The sequence below is a fragment of the Microcaecilia unicolor genome, chromosome 5 (genome assembly GCF_901765095.1).
Source record: "Microcaecilia unicolor chromosome 5, aMicUni1.1, whole genome shotgun sequence".
Lineage (NCBI taxonomy): Eukaryota > Metazoa > Chordata > Amphibia > Gymnophiona > Siphonopidae > Microcaecilia > Microcaecilia unicolor.
This window is the reverse complement of record NC_044035.1, coordinates 321,209,269-321,229,979: the sequence shown is the minus strand read 5'-3', so window position 1 is coordinate 321,229,979 and position 20,711 is coordinate 321,209,269. Positions and strand designations below refer to the sequence as shown.

General features: G+C 38.9%; 1 protein-coding gene across 2 annotated transcripts in view; it reads right to left on the bottom strand.

Annotated features, from left to right (window-relative positions):
* The window catches only part of GPATCH1 (G-patch domain containing 1), an 82,426-nt gene that overhangs the window by 38,891 nt on the left and 22,824 nt on the right, over positions 1-20,711 (bottom strand). For both annotated transcript variants that reach the window (XM_030204427.1, XM_030204428.1), the window contains exons 9-12: positions 10,797-10,876; positions 5,997-6,201; positions 1,864-2,151; positions 15-193 (exon numbers count right to left, since the gene is read on the bottom strand). In XM_030204427.1, the coding sequence (XP_030060287.1) occupies positions 15-193; positions 1,864-2,151; positions 5,997-6,201; positions 10,797-10,876 (752 nt within the window). The remainder of the gene's footprint in view (positions 1-14; positions 194-1,863; positions 2,152-5,996; positions 6,202-10,796; positions 10,877-20,711) is intronic.

Here is a 20,711-nt window from a genome sequence, read left to right as displayed (position 1 = left end):
ACTCCAGGAAGTACCTCTTGGTCCCTAGGAACATCCACTTTCTCTTTGTCATCTTCATATTTGGCACGTGTAAATCTGGAAGAGAGTGTTGAGCTGGAGGATCTGTATAGCAATGCTGCACGCACAAACTCATCCCGTTCCCTTCCTCGCTCCCATTCTGTCATATTAGGATCTAAACACCTCTCCAAGGCATCTACAACAGAAAAGTCCTTCAGTTTCATCATGCAAGATCTACAATACTGTAACCAAGTTTAATTCATTTAGGGCATTTTATTTATTGCATCTAATAATTCATGTGCTATCATTTGGAACAAGAAGCTCCACCCAGAACTAAATGAGCCAGCTTTCTGAGATGCACGCATTCATGATCTGCAGATACGGCTGACCCCCCCCCCCCCCCCCCCAAAAAAAAAAAAAAAAAAAAGAAACCGTCAAGAGTCCTCAGTCCCACCTAATGGGTCTTAAAATTTGTTATAGACAGAACAGAAAATGACAGCAGATAAAGATCACATTACCTGTCCAATTTTCCCCTCCATACTACCTGCTGACCTTTACTATCCCTTCCTCTCCCTTAGAGACCCTCTGTGCTTGTCCCATGCTTTCTTGAATTCAGATACAGTCTTCACTTCTACCACCTCCACTGAGAGGCCGTTCCACATATCCACCACCATCCTTTCCATACAGAAGAATTGTCTTAAAATTACTCATGAGTCTATCCTCTTTCACCGTTATCATATGCCCCTCATTCCAAAGCTTCCATTCAACTGAAAGCCACTTTTTCCTTCATAAGTAAGATAAACATTAACATCAGATAGTTAGGATTTCTGGAATCCAGCTGCAAAAAAAAAAAAAAAAAAAAACTGGAAAAAAAAATTACAGATCATCATAGTAATAATAATTAGACAACAGCACAAAAAGGACCAAATGCTCATCCAGTCTGCCCAACTCTATATTTAACTGTTGCTTTTTTGCACTTCACTACAATTCTTTAGCAAGGTAGTCCGGTTAAGGTAAAAAGCTATGGAACCTGAGCATCTCTCTTCTCTAGGTGGTAACTGTGGATAATTCTGGTCTCTTGTTCTCAATAACCTCTACGTCACCTACATCACTCTCTCTGGTTCAAAAGTTTCATTTAACATACTTTAGGAATCAAAATTAAGATTCTTTTATTGGTCCAACACAATAATCAAAATATAACAACTGTTGACGCCACAAAGTCACATATACACCTGAAGAGGGGAACTATGTGGTCTTGAAAGCCTGTGGAAACACTTGCTGAGATACCTTTTACTGGTCTGTCATCATAATCAGAACTTAATTTTCTCCAGAACCAATACAACAGCAAGATTACAGCACCTAATCAATGCAAGTTTCAAAGCCATTTAACCCAGGGAAATTAACCTGTTGGAAAAACTGCCCTCCTCTAGTCATATAAAAGTGCATATGAGCTTCCACAGCATGTAGGGTTTTAGCTGAACTAAGGAGTAGTGATGCTGCAGAAAGGGAAAGGCAGATTTTCAAACCTAAGTGTTTTTCGCTTTATAGAATTTTTTTTTACTTTGAGAAAAAGCATGTGCAAAGCATGCTGGTACCTTCTACCCATGAGCAACTTTAAATATTGGCTGCAAGATCAAAGGGTACTTGGGCTGCAGCCACCTCCACAACAGCAACATTCCTGTTGATAAATGCAGGTGTAAGACTGAGAAATATTGGGTAAACAATGGATGGCATAGCCTGCCCGAAGTCAAGAAAAACAGCTCTCTGGTGCTGCCATATGCAGTCCGTTACCAACTACATTGATACTGTGGTAATGTTGCCCCTTCTAGCAAAGCATAGGCCAGTGTTAAATGAATTGCTAAATACCTTTCCGTCCTTGTTTAAGGTTTCCCAGGTAGTCTTCGTATCTCTTTTGCTTTTCTGGGTTTTTTGCAAATGGCTGAAATTCACCAGAGACTGTGGCTGCCATGTCCCCGCCTGCCACTATTTGATGCTTATATGGAGTATGATCTACTGTTGCAGGTTGAAACTGGCTGTTCAGGGCCAGGTGTGTCTCCTGTTTTGCCTTCACTTGCTGCTGTTCCATGGTGTCTTTCACTTCTTGAATTCGTACTCTGTCTTTCTCTGAAAGAAGCTCCAAAACAGACGTGGGACCTAATAACGGAACAGAGGAATGCATCAGCAGCAAGATCTTTCTGATATTTTCATTAACTGTTTTGGATGTTACCTGTAGCTAAACCATTCTCAGACCTCTAAAGTCTGCCAGTACGATTTCCCTGACTGTAGCCAGTATTATAATAATCACTTTATTTACCATTAAAAGAAGAGCAGAAATATTAAATCTGTGATTATCAGAGACCTGGGATGGAAAGGTTTCCAAAATCAAAAGTTTCCAAATGGTTTATTTTTCTGTTGAAAATTATTTCCAAAAATAATCATGTCATAAATTTATTGGTAGCAATGAATGGATGTAAATTCAAAACTAGGAGAGCCTGACAAGGTCAAGTTTTGAATTTGCTTCAGTATAATATCTAACCCACATAAAAAGAAAAACAGTATTTACCAATTGCATTAATGTACATTGTTGGACAACAGGCCCCATTGCAGTTTGTATGTGTTAATGAATATTTAAGGGTCCTTATACTAAGCTGCAGTAAGAACTACCACATGCTTACTGCAGCTTAAAAGGACTTACCACGGTGTGCAGAGGCATCCCATGGTAAGTTTCAAATGTGTGTGCGCTTCCCATGCTCTACAAATATTTATTTTCTGGCCGAGGGGGCATGTCTGGGGGTGGAGAGTGTGCATTTCTGATAAGCACGTGAGCCCTTACCACCTACAAAATAAGTGAATGTACGAACTCACATGCTAACTTTTATTTATTTATAACATTGGTGCATGGACATTAATTGAGAAAATAGAAAACGCGGCCATTTTCCATCTGTGGTAGAAATGGTCTAGTGTTCAGGAAAGACCTGCATAACAGTGCTCTAAGGCCACTTTCTACCACAGCTTTATAAAATTATAATAATTTATAGGTTAATTTTAGTCATTAGAGGTTAATGTGTCCAATTTCTTTCCACCAATAAAATATATTACAGTACAAGAAAGCCCAAAATACAGCTAGAGAAATTAGCATGGTATTTTTCAATTTTTAAGCAAACACCAAATCAGATTACAAATCTATTTAGGGCATCGGGGGGAAAAAACGGTGCAGAAAAAAATTTTCTAATTCAAATTTTTCTGGAAAAAGCATATCACAATGCATTCTGGAGAAAGGAAATAGAAACTTAGCTAAAGTATTCTCCACTCATACGATTTTAAGCAGCACTTCAGTATAAGCAATTTTATCTATTAGTGAAGTCAATGATATATAGCTTTTCTTGCCATTTCACCTCATGGGAGGAACCTAACATATTTATAACTGGGGCACAGCATTTGGAAAGTCTTCAAGTTACTTATGGTCATTTTTTTCTCCACGGACCACATGGATCATTAAAGCCACACATCACTGCATGCTGGTGGTGCTAGTTGGGATTGGTGTCCATAGCCTTAGACAACTTCATAAGTTCTGAGATTGCACAGGAATTCCTGCATTGATTTGTTTTTTTTTTTCATCCATGAAGTAAAGAAATCAGATTACAGTTTCCTCCTGTCATTCATATATTAATAACCCCCAACGAGGGCTGGATTGCAGAAACACAGACCATGTTGGGTTTGGATGTTAACACTTTCTTATGTTTACGGGACCAATAAACGCTTCTTGATCCACTGGAGATTGTGTCTGGCATCCTCCACTTCTGTGTCGCATCTATACTGGCTGAGACCGATATGGTTTTAGTTTCTACTCCAAATGTCTTAAGAACCACCAATATTATCCCCCAAAATATGACACCTTCTCACACAGAAATTAGGAACTCTTTTGCATCCCAGTCTTCATTCATTAGCACTAGCAGCTTGAAAACTGAAGGCAGACTCATGCACAACTTTCTAGTTTCAGACTCTGAGAAGCAAGGGCTGATGGTGTCTAGAAAAGAATCAGCTAAATGGTCTTACAATTTAAAAGTGGAGAAGATTTGAAACATATAGTGTTCTCAACATGGCCAAAAACCATTTAACTCTGATTTCCATCTCCTTGCAAGGTCAAATTCTGGTCTCAGTACTTCTTCAGCGAGAGTATACCTCAGTGCTTTAAGAGCTTTTAATAATACAGTGTCCAGAAGGTCTATATTTAAACATCCCTTTGTAAGGCAGTTCATGAAAAACCTATTAAGTCTAAAAGCAACCCATTAAAAAAAACAACTCTACTTGAGACTTGAATTTGGATCTCCAAAAATCAACTCAGCTACCTTTTGAGTCATTATTGATCAATTTTTTATTTTATTTTTTTAACTTGGAGAAATTTTAGTCTCTATAACTTTAGCACATAGAATTAGTGACCTTCATGCACTAGTGCACTATCCCCCTGTTGCAGGGCAGAGTAATGCTTAGAATTCATCCAAAGTTTCTTCCCAAGGTGATGGCAGATTTCCATAATCAACAAACCAATAATGTTGGCAGTTTTCTACTGGTCGCCTCATAAGACAGAGCAGCAACATAAACTGCACACAGACTGAGTGTTGTATATTGTTTACAGAAAATGCAACTACCCAACAGACCAACCTAACTTTTTCTGTATTTTGACCTGAACAGAGTCTCCAGTTAATAAAGAATGTTATCTTTGTGGATTTCAGACTGCATAGCCCTTTTACCAAGTAGTGCAGGTTTGTCCAGAAGGAAAGATGACAGCTCATCATTTAAAAGCTGCAGCAACAAGCAAAGCCCGGCTTCAGGAATCACTGACACAAGACATTTGCAGAGCGACTACTTGGTCTTACATACATAATACATTCATTTACTAAACTTTACTGTACAGACTAATAGTCTTATATGAACACTACAGTTGGACAAGTAATACTTTCTAATCCATCCGTTTAATGCTTCAACTCACCTTCTCTACTGCTGGTCGAAGGAACACCAAAAAAGATGGCAAAGGAAATGAGAAAGCAACAGTTGTCTATATAAAATTTGTGTGTGTGTCTTGCAACCCTCAGCTAAGGAGTCACCAGCTGTGTGTCTGTATGGATCCATGCTGTCCATGAAAACAAATCTGCATACATGTAACAGGTGTTCTCCATGTACAATGGGATCCTACAGCCACACATTCTTGCCTGACCCAGCCCAAGCTGAAACGTGCTTTTGAAATACCCAAGTCTCATGCAGCAACATGGAAATTGTCATGCAAGCTCTCATGCAGCAACATGAAAATTGTCATGCAAGCTCAGAACTTTTGAAGTTGCCTTAAAACTATGGAAACCAATCTCGACTGGTGCTCTCATACGATGACGTCATCAGCTGTGTGGCTGCACGATCCTGCTGCCCATAGAGAACACCCATCATAGGTATGCAACTTTGCTTTCTTTTCCAGAAGTCAATAATCATACATTTAAGCTGCTATTTCAGTTACAGATCAATTTTATGACAGCACCACAGACAAGAGGTAATAAATGTCAAGCCATAAAACAATCATGGCAATGCAAGAACTACGGATAATGGTGATAAGATTTAAGCAATCAGAACAGTAGTTATATAAATGTGTCAAGACGTTATGAGGTAGATCTGCATATATTAGACATTTTGGCAAACATTTTAAAATTACTTGTCAGGGATAAAAAAAAGGCACTCCAACACACTCTTTCTACCCCCCCCCCCCCCCCCAGGAAGCCCTCTTAACCCCTCTCTCTTCTCTTCCTGCACCCCATCCAGGGAGTCTTCCTTAAACCAAATGAGCTTAAGAGATCATTAGCTCCAATGTGTCAGAGGTGGCAAAGAACCCCCCCCCCTCAAGAACTCATTCAAACCCACCTGAATGGGGTCTGAAGAATCGGGGTAATGCTGTGCCGATCCTCATCAGAAACTTTGCACCTAGGTGCTGTTAGACATATATTATGTAATTTTACCTTGTAAAGCCATTTCTCCGAGCAAGTCCCTCCTCTGAGATGAGCTCAGCCCATGTCTGCTTTGCGGTGCTGTGTCATTCTGATGTCCACTTGAAGATTCCAGTAATGACTGAAGGACCAGAGAGTTTCCAATGTTTTCTGCTATTATTGGTTTGAAGTAATGGACAGGTCTGTAGTCTCTTGGCAGTTCAGGGGGTGGATATATCTGCCAAAAAACAAACAGAAAAACAGGTGGCTGCTTAATGGGGACTCCAGTTCTTCTGTACTTTTTGAGTATTTTGTTATTTAGCTTTCACTTCCTTCAGAGGTAGGCGAGAATCCCCATGCACCGTGTAGTTCTAGATGTGGATACTGAATATTTATTAAAATAAACTTTAATAAAATATAGAAACCACATTGACATACTATAGTACCTGTTAATTAACCTGTTCAGCTGTGTCCTAGAACCAGCCAAATGATAATACAGTGTAGACATAATTACAGAAAAGTACTGATGTACAAGCAGTACTTGCCCGTCATCTCCAACAATGTTTTTAGATCGGTTGCTTGAAAGACAAATGTTTTGGTTGGGTTTCTTTTAACTTGAAAAGCAACAAAAAAAGCACTAACAAAATTAGAAACAATGCTGTATATCAGTCCCATCAAAAGACTAAAACTGAGAAAGCCATCACAATGATATTGCTTAATGTTCCTTTTTTCATTCTAATTTTTTATGTCATTACTAAAAAGGGATAACACTGTAGATAGCTTTTGAAAGCACCTCCTGCTTAGCCACTCACTCACACCTTTAAGACTCATGGAGGGTAATTTTCAAAAGCATTTCTGTGAACAGTAGTGTTATTCTGAAAGGACATTTTCATAGGCAAACTGCTCTGATATGAAGGTGAAATTTATTTTTGTTACATTTGTACCCCGCGCTTTCCCACTCATGGCAGGCTCAATGCGGCTTACATGGGGCAATGGAGGGTTAAGTGACTTACCCAGAGTCACAAGGAGCTGCCTGTGCCTGAAGTGGGAATTGAACTCAGTTCCTCAGTTCCCAGGACCAAAGTCCACCATCCTAACCACTAGGCCACTCCTAGAAATGGCAGGCTCTAGGCAGATTTCTCATTTACATATATACTTTTAGATTTTTAAGAAAGTAAAAAATAATTGCATATGTAATTGTGTACAGTGTAATTTTCAACATGAATATACATGCATAAGTTCCTTTGAAAACTGGTATAAATTGTGTATGCAACATGCTACAAAAGTTTATGCAGGCGGTTACAAAAATTACCCCCTAAGTAAATCAGGTTTTGTTGTGTTAACCTTCATCAGAATCCCATGCATAAATCAAACCTAGGGAAGATAACGTTCACAGTAATTTGCCTGGATGACTTGGCCCATCTGAAAGTCTCCCTCCTTTGCCCAAGGTTAAAGCATACACAGACTTCCATAGCCCATATACTTTTAGCTGGGTTAAAGAGAGGCATTCCCATTGGTGTGTTTAATTTAATTTTCAAAAATTATATGTGCTGTTCTGACCCATCTTGACTGCCTGCACAGAAGTTTCTAGCACACATTTTTGAAAGGAAAACAATGCAGAGGGTTTCACTTTGAAATCTTCTGCAAGATATGCAGGCTAAAGTATGTCCAACACAGCAAAGGCGACACTAAATGATGTCCAAAATAAAAGGAGTTTATTAAAGCATCCAAAAGACTCAAAACACGAGATCCTGCGCTAGCTCCACTGCTTCAGCAAAGGATTGTCAGTGCATAGAAAAAGATCTGGTCCAATTCCAAAAAATCAGTAACCACTCAAGTCTCCAGCCCAAATTCAAAAAGCACAGTTAAAGGGCTGGAGACTTCTCTCTCTGAAAGTGTCCATCTTGAAGCAACACTTCATGTACTTCACACCCACCATGGGAGCAGCAGTCAATCAGCAGCTGGACTGAAATGATAAAGGGAATTGAACAACTCTCATATGAGGAAAGACTAAAGAGGTTAGGGTTCTTCAGCTTGTAGAAGGGACAGCTGAGGGGATATATGATACAGGTCTCTAAAATACTGATTGGAGTACAACAGGTAAACACTGCTCCTTAATGCAATACCAATTGTAATTCTGTTACCCGGAAAAGGCAACCGCCATTACGGCAAATGTAAGGCACATTGAGCCTGCAAATAGGTGGGAAAATGTGGGATACAAATAAATAAATATAGCAGACATGCCATGAAGTTCTAAGCAGTATGAGACAATTTTTTTGCTCAACACATAGTTAAAGCTTTGGAGCTTGTTTCCAGGGGATGTGGTAAAATTTAATGTAGTGGAGATTTAAAAAGGTTTGGACAAGATCCTGGAGTAGGCTGTTATTAAGACAGACCTGAGAATGCAACTGCTTATTCCAAAGGGATAAATAACATGGAAACTTTGCTACTTTTTGTGATTCTATCCTGGGATTGGCCAACTATTGGAAACAGGATACTGGGCTTGATGGAACTTTGATCTGACCTAGTATGGTGAGGCAAACTGCTGTTTTGAAAACATGGGCTTGTACTGCTTTTAGGGAGCAGCAGAACAAGCTTTTTTCTAAATCTAAATACTTTGTCTCTACTGTTAAATAGTAGTAGTAGTACTGACAAGCCCACTGATTTGTTAAAATTCTAGTGTGAAGTTCAAGGTCCTTTAAAATTGCTAATATAATATTCAGGCTATGTTTCCTAAAAGGTGCTAACGAAACAGTCAGAACAAGGGTGACAAAGGAAAGGGAGGCAGACATGTCCAAAATAACACCTTTATTGGAATATCCAAAGACTCGACACGAGCTGTGTTTCGGCCCGCAAAGGCCTTCCTCAGGAGTCTTTAGTTGGATGCATGTTGATATAAAGCTACGTCTAAAACGATACTGGTGATATTTGATATCTTGCTGCTTACTTCCAATAAACACTTCGTAGAACGTTTGGACTCACTGGAGTTCAAATTTGAAAAAAACTTATTGTAGGTCCCATTTAAGCACTGGGCCTATCTACTACCACCATATGATTAGAGCACTTTGGTCATCTTGCCTAGTGTTTCCTAACAAAATACTTCAAAAGCCTTTTTAAGTCCTATGAGCTTAGCTAACACCCTCTAGTTTTTCTTTTACAGATTACTTTAAACATACTCGGAAATGCAAAGTTACTATCTCTTCAAGTGCATTTGAAGACAAACCCTACAGAGTCTTAAAAATAAATCTTTTAAAGAACAACAACAACAAAAAAAAGATGTGTACGTGGGCTTTCATCTTACAAAAAGTTCAGTTTTCTCCAGGATCAATACAGCTACTAGTATCTACATGTGTTTATTTTATAATGTAATTAAGACTGTCTTCACACTGCACCATCTGAAAGGTTTGTCACTTCTCTGCCAGGATCCAAGTGTAAGGTCTGCACTATGAGCAGAAGACAGTCTCTTCCTGGTATTTTGACTGAGATAAAGAACTTGTATGATAGGTCTAATAACTCACACAACCCAATGCTTTATGAGTGAATAATATATAATACAAGAAAAAAATATTTAAATATTACAAGCTGGCTTCATAAGAGGTAGATATGGCTCTGAAATCCACTGGGTTAGGTTAGAAGCGTACTGGGCTCTCCCAACTCCTCTGAATGCATGAATTTTCTCAAAAAAATACAAAAGAGGCAGGGGGGATTTGAAACAGCATCAATTTATTTCTACTCTTAACAAATTGGAATCATTTAATTTGAGCCTTATGTTACTGGGCATTAATAGACAAACTATTTTCCCTTCTATATACAGACATATGATAAATTGTCTATTGTTAGCTGCTAGATCTGTTATAGCCAAGGCATGAAAATGTTCTTCCCACCATCTATTGAAGAATCTCTCTATATAAAAGGCAACACCAACGTACTATGAAGCCTCCAGCCGGAAGTGTGAAGGGGGCGAGATATCCGGTTTCCCTATGAGTGTCTGCCCCGCCCTCTCTGTAACACAGTCAGTGAAGGAAAACTGCAGAGCACGAAATCAAATCGCTGGCTCTGTAACAGTGAAGGACTCAGAGGGGGGAGGGGAGAGAGGCCAGAGGGCAGGGACACACACACACTCCCACATGCACACAGAAGAAAACATTGCTAGCCCCCGTTTCATTTGCATCAGAAACGGGGCTTTTTTACTAGTAGCTCAATAAGGTTGGATGATTTACAAGATGGAAAAATTAACATCTAAACTGAAAAATTATAAGGCAAAATTTGATGGGGATCCTTTTCTACTTTGGAAACAAATAAGTAGCTTTTGATTTGGATTTGATTTGTGCCTTCTTTTCTTTTAAATATGATAACATTGACAGTAAATAGAACAGAAAATGAGTTCTTGACTCAGAGTTGTACTTGTAAAAAATGAATAAAAAAAAAGATTTGGAAGCAAAGATTAGAAGCACAATTTAGCTCATAATCTGCAAAGAATAAAGGGGCCAATATTCAGCAGGTAAAGTTATTCAGGTAACTCTAGGCCAGTTAATTGTGCATTCCAGCTTAGTCGGTCGAGTTTAAATTGGACATCACTGAATATCAGCACTGTCCAGTTAAACTTAAACTAGCCTCTAAGCTCTGACTGGACACATTCTATCTGGCTGGCAAGGTGAACCGTTCAAAAATGCATGCGATAAACAGGAGGTGGCAGATTTGTCCAGGTAAGTTACTCAGATAATTCTTTTGATCACCAACCTCCACATATTTATTATAAAGGAAAAAACATGATAAAGTGGGATGCCAGAATACAAAACGATATTCATACAACAAAAATGATTTTTAAATTACCTTGCAAGAACAGGAAGGTGCAGAAGCAAAGGAAAACCCATCCAAAATCTTTCCAACATATTTAACTTCTTTGTCCAGCCCTGTAAAACATTTTTACTCAAGAGTGTAATTGCTGGAAAGTCTAAAAGTACCAAAGAGAACATTCAAAAGAACCAAATGAGAGACCTCTGTGACAAAAAGGAAATATAAAAACATGTGAAATCAAGTAGTATTTAGTATAGTGCATTTAAAATAGGAAGGCTGGGACAGAGATCTGCTATGAATCACAGTGAAAGTCAGCAAAATAATACACGCCCCTACTAACATAATGATTGTGACACAGAGTGCATCTCATATATAAGCGTGTATGCTATTTATAAGATGAAGTACAGAGAGCATTTTATACATTCATTTCTATGCCAGCATTCAGGAGGAACAAAGAGAACATTCCTGGGCATTTGTCTGCACACCAATATTAAGACACAGCAATGAGTGCAAAGATTCTAAGGCTTTAATCAAGCTGCGCTAGTGGATCCCTGTGCGGTAATGCCGACAAAGCCCATTCACTTGAATGGGCTCCGTCGGAATTGCCTCACGGGAACCAGTAGCGCAGCTTGATAAAAGAGGCCCTCAGTGGTCAAGTGTGAAAATTTGGAAAATTCTGTTCGCAGAAGAAATCTTTGATTAATTAATTTCCCCAGGATTCCGGTTATTTCTGCTCACGCACCATATGTTGAGATTTTGAAAGTTACTACTACTACTACTATTTAGCATTTCTATAGCGCTACAAGGCATACGCAGCGCTGCACAAACATAGAAGAAAGACAGTCCCTGCTCAAAGAGCTTACAATCTAATAGACATGTAAAAACTTGGCCACCTATTTCTAAGAAAATCTGTAGCGGAAGGAGTGAATGTTTTCTCCCCTATTTTGCCTGTTAGTTTGGATCAGACTGCTCTCCTAGAATCTTTTAAGGAAGAGGCAGATATACCTTCCACTCTTCTAGTGACTTAACTTGGACTGTGACAGGGATTGGATATTAAAATTATATTTCAGACACCATTCTGTTATTTTTGTTCTTTAAAAAGATACAGACTTTTCCTAATGTTGCAAAAGCCACACAAAAACAGCATAGGCAATTCTTGCTGATGAAACCCCGGATTTTGGCCTTGGAGGGGTTTGTTCTTTCTGAAGTTTCTGTGTAAATGTGTGGTTAAATACCAATCTACAATATATGCCTTTTTCAATCCCTCTCAACTGACCTTGGGCTTCTTTTACAAAGCCGCACTACTGATTCTCAGTGCGGCAAATGAGAGAAAGCCCATTCAATTCCTATGGGCTTCCTCTCATTTGCCATACGGGAATCGGTAGCGCAACTGTGTAAAAGAAGCCCCTTGTTTCTAAGTAATAAGATAGTAGCATCTGGATATGGTCCATGACTGCTGCTGTAGAATCTCAGATGTAGAAATTCTTTTGCTCTCAATTATATTTTATCTAGCTCTAGCTATTTTTTCTTCTTCTAGATTGATTAGTGTCATTTTTCCTTTTATTATTTGATCTCTTGCTCCCCTACTTAAGGACAACTTCAGTAGACAGGAATGTTTTTCTTGGATTTGATTGCCTTTACCGTTTCTATTGGTATAATGTTTTTTCCCCTGTACAAGTGGATTTGCTTGGTTTGCATAATGAAAATTCCAATAAATAAAAAATTTAAAAAAGAGAAGCAGGCAGTGTTTAACTTTGTGACTATACACAAACTATTAAACCACCAGGATCCAGTGGAACAGTGATGGTTGAAGTATTTTTTCTAGTGGTACCTATTTCTGTAAGGAAGCCACGTTTCCCTTGAAAAAATGCAATTTCTGCTGAACCGCTGAATACATTTTGCAGATATGCGAGCTCTTGTTTTTCACAAAAGTTTTATGGTATGTGGCCATTTGTGATTTTTTCTTTTTTAATACAAGTGTTTAGAGAAGAATTTTGGAAAAAATATTTGTGTGAGCACACCATTTATAAATTCACTTTGAGAAGTACATGATTATAGTTGCTTACTAGCTGAATATTTGATGTTTTCAGCATGTATACAATACCTCATTTTGGAACTAAGTGGATACTTTTTTAAAGTTGGTGTTACTTCAATTTGATCACCTTCTTTTTTATAGTGTAACTCTGCACCATGTAGAAGTTGTGTCAACTTCTGATCACTTAGGAATTCATTTAAACATATAACTTGACAAGGGGTGACTAAACACTTCCACACAACTCCAACTGCCTGGTAGTTCAAACCACCACCTTAAACCTAACATAGTCAGTCAAGACTAAAACTTATATTTCTACTCTACTTATCAAAATGAAACATTTCTCTCAAAACAAATTGAAGAATTGTATAAATTGCAGCAAGAAATGGTCTCCTTTGGAACAATGTTAATGTATCTCTATCATACTATTCCTTGTATTTTTGCAAACGTTTGTAACTACTATTACTAGTCCTCATGTTTTACTATTTGCTGTTTCTTGGTTCTTTGTTGTATATCAAAATTCAAAAAAAATACTATTTTTTTAGTCTTTAGTATTTTTATTGAATTTTGATATACGAGAAAGAACCGAGAATTCTTACCAACCCCATTTTCTCATCTCCGCAGGTAATGCCATCTTTCTCCCTATCCCATCTTTGACACACTCTCACTTCTCTGTACAAATGCAAAACATTGCTAACTCATGTTTCTTTCTTTATATCAACAAAAGCAACCCTTTCATTTCTGAATACAGTACCAAAAATCAATATACACTTATGTCACCTGTGGCCTGGTCTACTGCAACCTCTTCCTCACAGGTCTTCTGCTGACCCATCTTTCTCTACCATAGTCTACTGACATTTATATCCCTCCAATTTCATTACCACCATATCACCCATCTTCTCATGGCTCTACATTGGTTTCCTATCTATTTCCACATTAAAGTCAAACTGTAACTACTCATTTACAAGTGCATTCATTGGTTGCCTGTAGAATATCATGTCAAATTTCAAATCTTGCCCTTAGCATAAACCTTATCATGCCGGTACCCCTGATTATTTGACTACATTAACAATTCCATATGTGCCCACGTGTGTCCTCCGTTATTTAATGATCATAGGATGGTTTTACCAAATCCACCCAAAGCCTATTAAGCATCTACTCAAAGGTGTGCCTTCTACTTCATTGCCGCCTTTCTATGGAACTCGTTGCCAATTTCTCTCAGATCACAAACCTCTTTTTGACAATTTAAAATTGTACAAAACTTATTTTTTCAACCTGGCATTTGAAGGTTCTCTAACCAAAAGTTTAGTTATGTCTTTCTTCTTCGTATCTGCTTCTGCTGAGTTTCCTGTATAGGAGACGTGCCTATAACTGGCCGTCACAGAGTGTTTAATGTATAAAACTCTTGGGTATATGCTGATCTATCCTATATGATTCCTAACTATTTTTATTGTACCCCACCTTAACTTGCTTTAGTGATAAAAGGTGGATTTAGTAAATTTTAATAAACAATTTTCTCTGCACCATACTTATCACAGGTCTGCTACACCTCTCCTCATGGCCTCAATTCATCAGGCAAGCTACTCCCATCTGGGTCCCTTACCTCTACTGCCAATGCAAGACTCTGTACTTTCTCTTGCTGAACTGTGTGCCTAAAACAGTTATCTTCAGTTGGCTTGTCCTATTCCCTTGTCAGCAATATTTAAGTCCCAACCACCTCTGAGCCAGCATATATAAAATCAACACACCCAGAATTCTTCCTGATCTTGGGCCTTTCATATTAAACACACTTTACTGTGATTGGATTCACTTTACTGTAATATTTAGGCAACTACTAGAAAAATGTATCTTTGGCAACCACAACTGTAAGCTTCATTAAGCAGAGACTACCTTTTATGCATCTATAAAGAATGCTGGCTATCCTAGCAGTACTATAGAACTGTTTAGTAGGAGAAAGATAAATCAGCATCTTTTCTCTGTAACATACCAAAGGCTCTCTTTATTGAGACCATAAATATTACAGCTTGCCTTCACCAGCAGTTTAATTTTCCCCATCATGTGGTGTCTTCATCTTTAAAGAATAAAAAGGTATGAGCACAATACACGTACCCAGAGGGCTGTTAATTATTAATCTTTGAATCCAATCACAGGAACAGATGTAAAAGACATCGTTTCAAACTGACTGTAACGAGTTGTCACAACAGCAACCACACCTCAATCTACAAACAATCCACACTAGTTAGAAATGTGTGCAACCATTTCTATACGCAGCTATAAAAATAACCGCACCATGCACATAAGATATTCTTAAAGAAATATACCTTTGGAAATTAAGAAATACACCATACAGTCTCAAGAATTATCATCCACATAGACGTTGTAAGTCTTTTTCTCAGATAAAGAAGTGACAGTGCCAAGATGGCAAGTTATCTACCTCAGGCCAAGGAGAGCCCGATATCAACTTTGGCCTATGGCACTACATCGGTGATAAATGTGAGCATCTGGGTCCTTTGATATATATATATATATATATATATATCACCATAGCCTCTCTGCCACACTGTGACTGGCTCCTGCTGTTATCACTGTGTGCTAGAAAGCACCATGCACATTGATTTTATTTCAGCTTGGAGAAGAGACGGCTGAGAAGAGACATGATAGGAGGTATATAAAATAATGAGTGGAGTGGAACAGGTGGATGTGAAGTGTCTGTTCACGCTTTCCAAAAATACTAGGACTAGGGGGCATGCGATGAAACTACAGTGTACATAGGCGGTCAGTGGCCCAACTGTCTGGGGAGGCTAAAGGGGGCGGGGTTAGGGGTGGATCCAGGGGCGGAGCTTATATACATAATTGTCTGATAACACAAAAAAAATAAATAAATAAGAAATCACAATTAATACCTTCTATTAAATTTAGATATTAGATATGTATCATATGTCAAAGAATAAAGTGGTTGCTCAAAGCATATTCTAAGCACAATCGCTCAACTGCAAAACACTATGCACAACTTTGTGCAAAAACACACTCAGAACCTTACTGTACCATAAATATTACACTGGGCAGAACCTAATATACCAATATACCACCCATACGGAAAATGCAGACCGTCAACAATATGAAACAAGGGATCATATCATCACAATTCTCATGTAGAGCCACAAAACACCCTAATTCATGTTTAGTGTGGGATAAAATGCCATAAATAACTAAATAAATATAAACTTTTAATGTTGAGCACCTGATTCTCAAAGTGGACATATTCCAAACACTATAATGAAAATAAAATGATCTTTTCTACCTTTGTTGTCTGGTGAGTTTTTCTGATCATGCTGGCCCAGTATCTGCTGCTATCTGTCCTCAGTGCAGGTCAGGAAGTCATCCTCATTAAATATCTCCCTGGCAACCCAGGACACCTCCAGCCAACCCCCCCCCCCCCAGCAGTAAGGTAAACAAACTATAAACCAATTTCTACAACTGGACAAGGCTAGAGGGCTTTCACTGCAGCTCCTGCTGTGAGGATGGAGGTAAATCAACAATTTAAACCCCTCAGAGCACAGCAGGGGAGGCTTAGCCTGTCCAAGCCTCTTATACCAGGCGCCTATGACAGTGTAGCAAAAACAAATCGGAGAAACTTTTTCTTCATCCAACGCATAATTATACTCTGGAATTCGTTGCCGGAGAACTTGGTGAAGGCGGTTAAACTTACCAGAGTTTAACAAGGGGTTAGACGGTTTCCTAAAGAGCAAGTCCATAAACCACTACTAAATGGACTTGGGAAAAATCCACAATTCCAGGAATAACATGTATAGAATGTTTGTACGTTTGGGAAGCTCGCCAGGTGCCCTTGGCCTGGATTGGCCGCTGTCGTGGACAGGATGCTGGGCTTGATGGACCTTTGGTCTTTTCCCAGTGTGGCATTACTTATGTACTTGCTACAGTTACCTCCAGTTCAAGACAATGAAACCGTTATGCCTTTCCAGCCCTTAAAATCCTAAAGGAATAAACCCACAGAAACAAGCAATATTTCACCAAAAATTGACAGAAATAATTTATTTTTAATTTTAGCTTTCTCAATTACTGTGAAACTATTCCTAGCTCAAAGATGGCCATTTTTTCTCAGGTAGGACCTAAAATACATCTATATTTATAAAACATACACAAGGTGTCTTTTGCCACTACATACAGGCATTAAAGGGGGTCATGACGGGAAGAAGTAGTGTTCTACATCCCTCACCATATGTCACTCCAAAACAAAAAAGTTTAATCAAACAGCCTATTTCAAAAAGAACGCCCAAGGAAGAAAGGCCTTTAGGATTTGCCAAGTGGCCCAGAATAGCTACTCTCAGAGACAGGATGCTGGGCTTGTTAGCAAGACACCTCTTATGTTCTTATGCATAGGCCAGTTCTCATTATAGTAAGGAAGCAGTCACCACCTTTCTAAGGACACAGTTTATAAACAAAGTTCCACATGACTTAACCAGAAGTTGCTAGATATCCTGAGGCATTCAAGCCTCCTCCTGCTCCTCATTCCAGCTACCTGCAGTTTCACAGCACCCCAGCAGACCTGAATCTGGGAATACATATAAGGGGTAATTTTATAATCGACACCTATGCAAAAAAGTACGAAAGCGTACCTATTTTATGCAGTTAACATAGGCACTTATGTATACCTACACACAATTTTATAAGGGTTTGTGCTTGCATGTAAAACATGTTTTAAAGTGGAAAAAGCTTAATAAAAAAGTTACCACTTAAGGGTCAATATTCAAACCAACCATATTGCTGCAAAGTCCCATGTGTTCTTTTTAGCCTTTACACAAGCTTTCAGAATGAAAATAAGCAAGTGGTTTCACTTTGAAAACTGCTCAAGAGGAAAGTACCCACTGAGATCTGCACCTGTTTTTTCTGTGTATACTTTTCCCTAATCAATGCTATAGTTTCTCCCTTGATCTACCTCCATCACATAACACCTCCAATACAATGCAGGTACATGTATGTACGTTATGGAACAAAGCAAATATTTTTATCCACATACCACATGAGCAATTTTGAGATTGATGATTTACTCAGGTAAATTCCTTTGAAAAGAATGCCCTCCCTGTTATCTCATTTACTGAAAATAACAAAGCTTACAATTCTAAATATTACTCTGTCCTGATCCTTTGGGCACCAACCTCCAAGAAATTTTATCAAGTGTTTTATAACATATGGGCTCATTTTCAAAAGAGAAGGACGCCCATCTTTCAAGATAAATCTGAAGATGGGCATCCTTCTCACAGGGTCGTCCAAATCGGTGTAATCGAAAGCCAATTTTGGACGTCACCAACTACTTTCTGTCGCAGGGACAGCCAAAGTTCAAGGGGGCGTATCAGAGGCGTAGCAAAGGCAGGACTTGGCCTAACACTAGGACATCCTCGACCCATAACCGAAAGAAACAAAGATGTCCCTGATGAACACTTGGACGACTTTACCTGGTTGTGTTTTTCTTACGACCAAGGCACAAAAAGGTGCCCGAAATTACCAGATGACCACCGAAGAGAATTGGGGATGACCTCTCATTACTCCCCCCAGTGGTCACTAACCCCCTCCCACCCTCAAAAAACATCTTTAAAAATATTGATTGCCAGCCTCAGATGTAATACTCAGGTCCATCACAGCAGTATGCAGGTCCCTGGAGCAGTTTTAGTGGGTGCAGTGCACTTCAGAGGCAGGCAAACCAGGCCCTCCCCACCTATTATGTTTGTGGAGAAAACAGAGAGCCCTCCAAAACCCACCACACACCCACTGTATTCACTTCTAGGTGCCCCCTTCACCCGTAAGGGCTATGGTAGTGGTGTACAGTTGTGGGTAGTGGGTTTTGGGGGGGGGGGGGGTTGGGGGGCTCAGCACATAAGGTAAGGGAGCTATATACCTAGGAGCAATTTCTTAAGTACACTGCAGTGCCCCCTAGGGTGCCCGGTTGGTGTCCTGGCATGTCAGGGGGACCAGTGTACTACAAATGCTGGCTCCTCCCACGACCAAATGGCTTGCATTTGGTTGTTTCTGAGATGGACGTCCTTGGTTTCTGAGGAAGCAAATTTATTCAAAGACCCGACACGGCCTGTGTTTCAACAAATGTCTGCATTAGGGGTCAGAATAAGGTTACAGCACATCGTTATCTTCCTGCGAGGGTCCACAGTCTCAATGACAAAGTATCAACATACTGGAATCTTCACACTGCTCCTGGGCAGCACAGGGTAACGTGAGCAAGCAGAGTCTATACGGGAGCGGCAGGAAGAGACAGAGCACGCGAACCTGGGCAAGCTTTGCACTATCTTTCCCAGGGTTCATTTCTCCTTTTTTGGGCTGACTGCTTGCCCAGGTTCCTGAAATCTGTCTCTTCCTGCCCCTTCCTCATAGACTCTGCTTGTTCACATTACCCTGTGTATCCCAGGAGAACAAGTGTGAAGATTCCAGTATGTTGATACCTTGCCATTGTGACTGTGGACAGGAAAATACAATATGCTGTAACCTTATTCTGACCCCTCCCACAAGCATTCTGTGAAACAATGGCCTCGGAATTTTGGCTCTGCCTGGCTGCTCCATCTGAGGCTCTCTACGTTATTGCTGCTCCTACACCTAGAAGTAAATCAAATCAAACAAAACAAATGGCTAATATAGTTAGAAAATATTAGATTCTAAAATCAATTTTCACAGAACATTAGATCAATATACAGAGGAGGAGGAAACGCCCAACAACTTCAAGAAATACAATCAACACGGAAACTAGATCCAACCTTTGCCCACTGCAACAAATGATTTTGGATTCCAAACATGACGCAGGCAGGTGTGAATCAGAATATAATCCAAATTCCAGTCATAGTACAGTAATGAGTCATAGTACCAAAGCCCAGACATAATCATAAAAACAAAGATAATGAGGAGTCCACCTAATGCAATTGAGTGTTCTAAATTTGAAGCTCAAAGATTAAGGCTAAACATAGAAAAAGAATGAAAGAGCAGATAAGGGTCATAAAGCCAATTTGGTCTCTGACTAAATTACTTCCTTTTGCAATTTCCATAGACTCTCAAGCTGATCTTTGGCTTCCTCTTCACTTCTATGCACTTAAGGATCTTCTGTGCTTATCCTATGCTTTTTGAATTCTGTTTTCTTTTATAGGTATTTCAGCATAATAATCAAGTAACAATTCACAGTACACTTGTACAGTAAAACAGGAAAAGAAAGGAAAATTTCGTATACAAAAAAAAAAAAAAAAAAAAAAGTAAAAAGGGCAAAAACTATCCCTGAACAAAAAATTATTTTCCTATTCCAGTTAAAGTTCACAATAGCAGGGATCCAACAACATATTATGGACTCAAAGTAAAAACAAAACAAAAAACTAATACAATAAGGAAATTAAGACAGAACGCTGTTATTCCTAAGGAGTGGTTACCTAATTACAGACTCTTATTCTTTTTCTAATGGAGGACCAGCAGCTCTCTTTGCAGCCAAAAAAGCCAACAAGTGTGATGGGTTCCAAAATACCTATTTAAGACCGACATATTATAACATAACACTAAAGTATAATTGGTCTTAATGACAAAAACTGCAGACGCTGCTTCTGAGATTCCTTAGAAATCATAAAAAATATACTTTAGACCCCCTGAACATGTTAACCTTAAACTTAAAATAGCATCTTAAAATTTTTTCTGTCAGCACTGTTAACCAAAGTCATAACTAAAGTAGTACACAATTGTCCAGAGAGTGAATCTACTTTTTATATTCATTCTAAAGAGTCTATAGTAATATCGTCTATTCTAGCCTCACTTCTGTTTTTTAGATGATGATACAGTAGTATTTCTTACTTAGTAAAATGAGCACTTCCAACTGATATTGTTGAACCATGTCCTTTGTAGACAGATTCTTTCATCTCTTG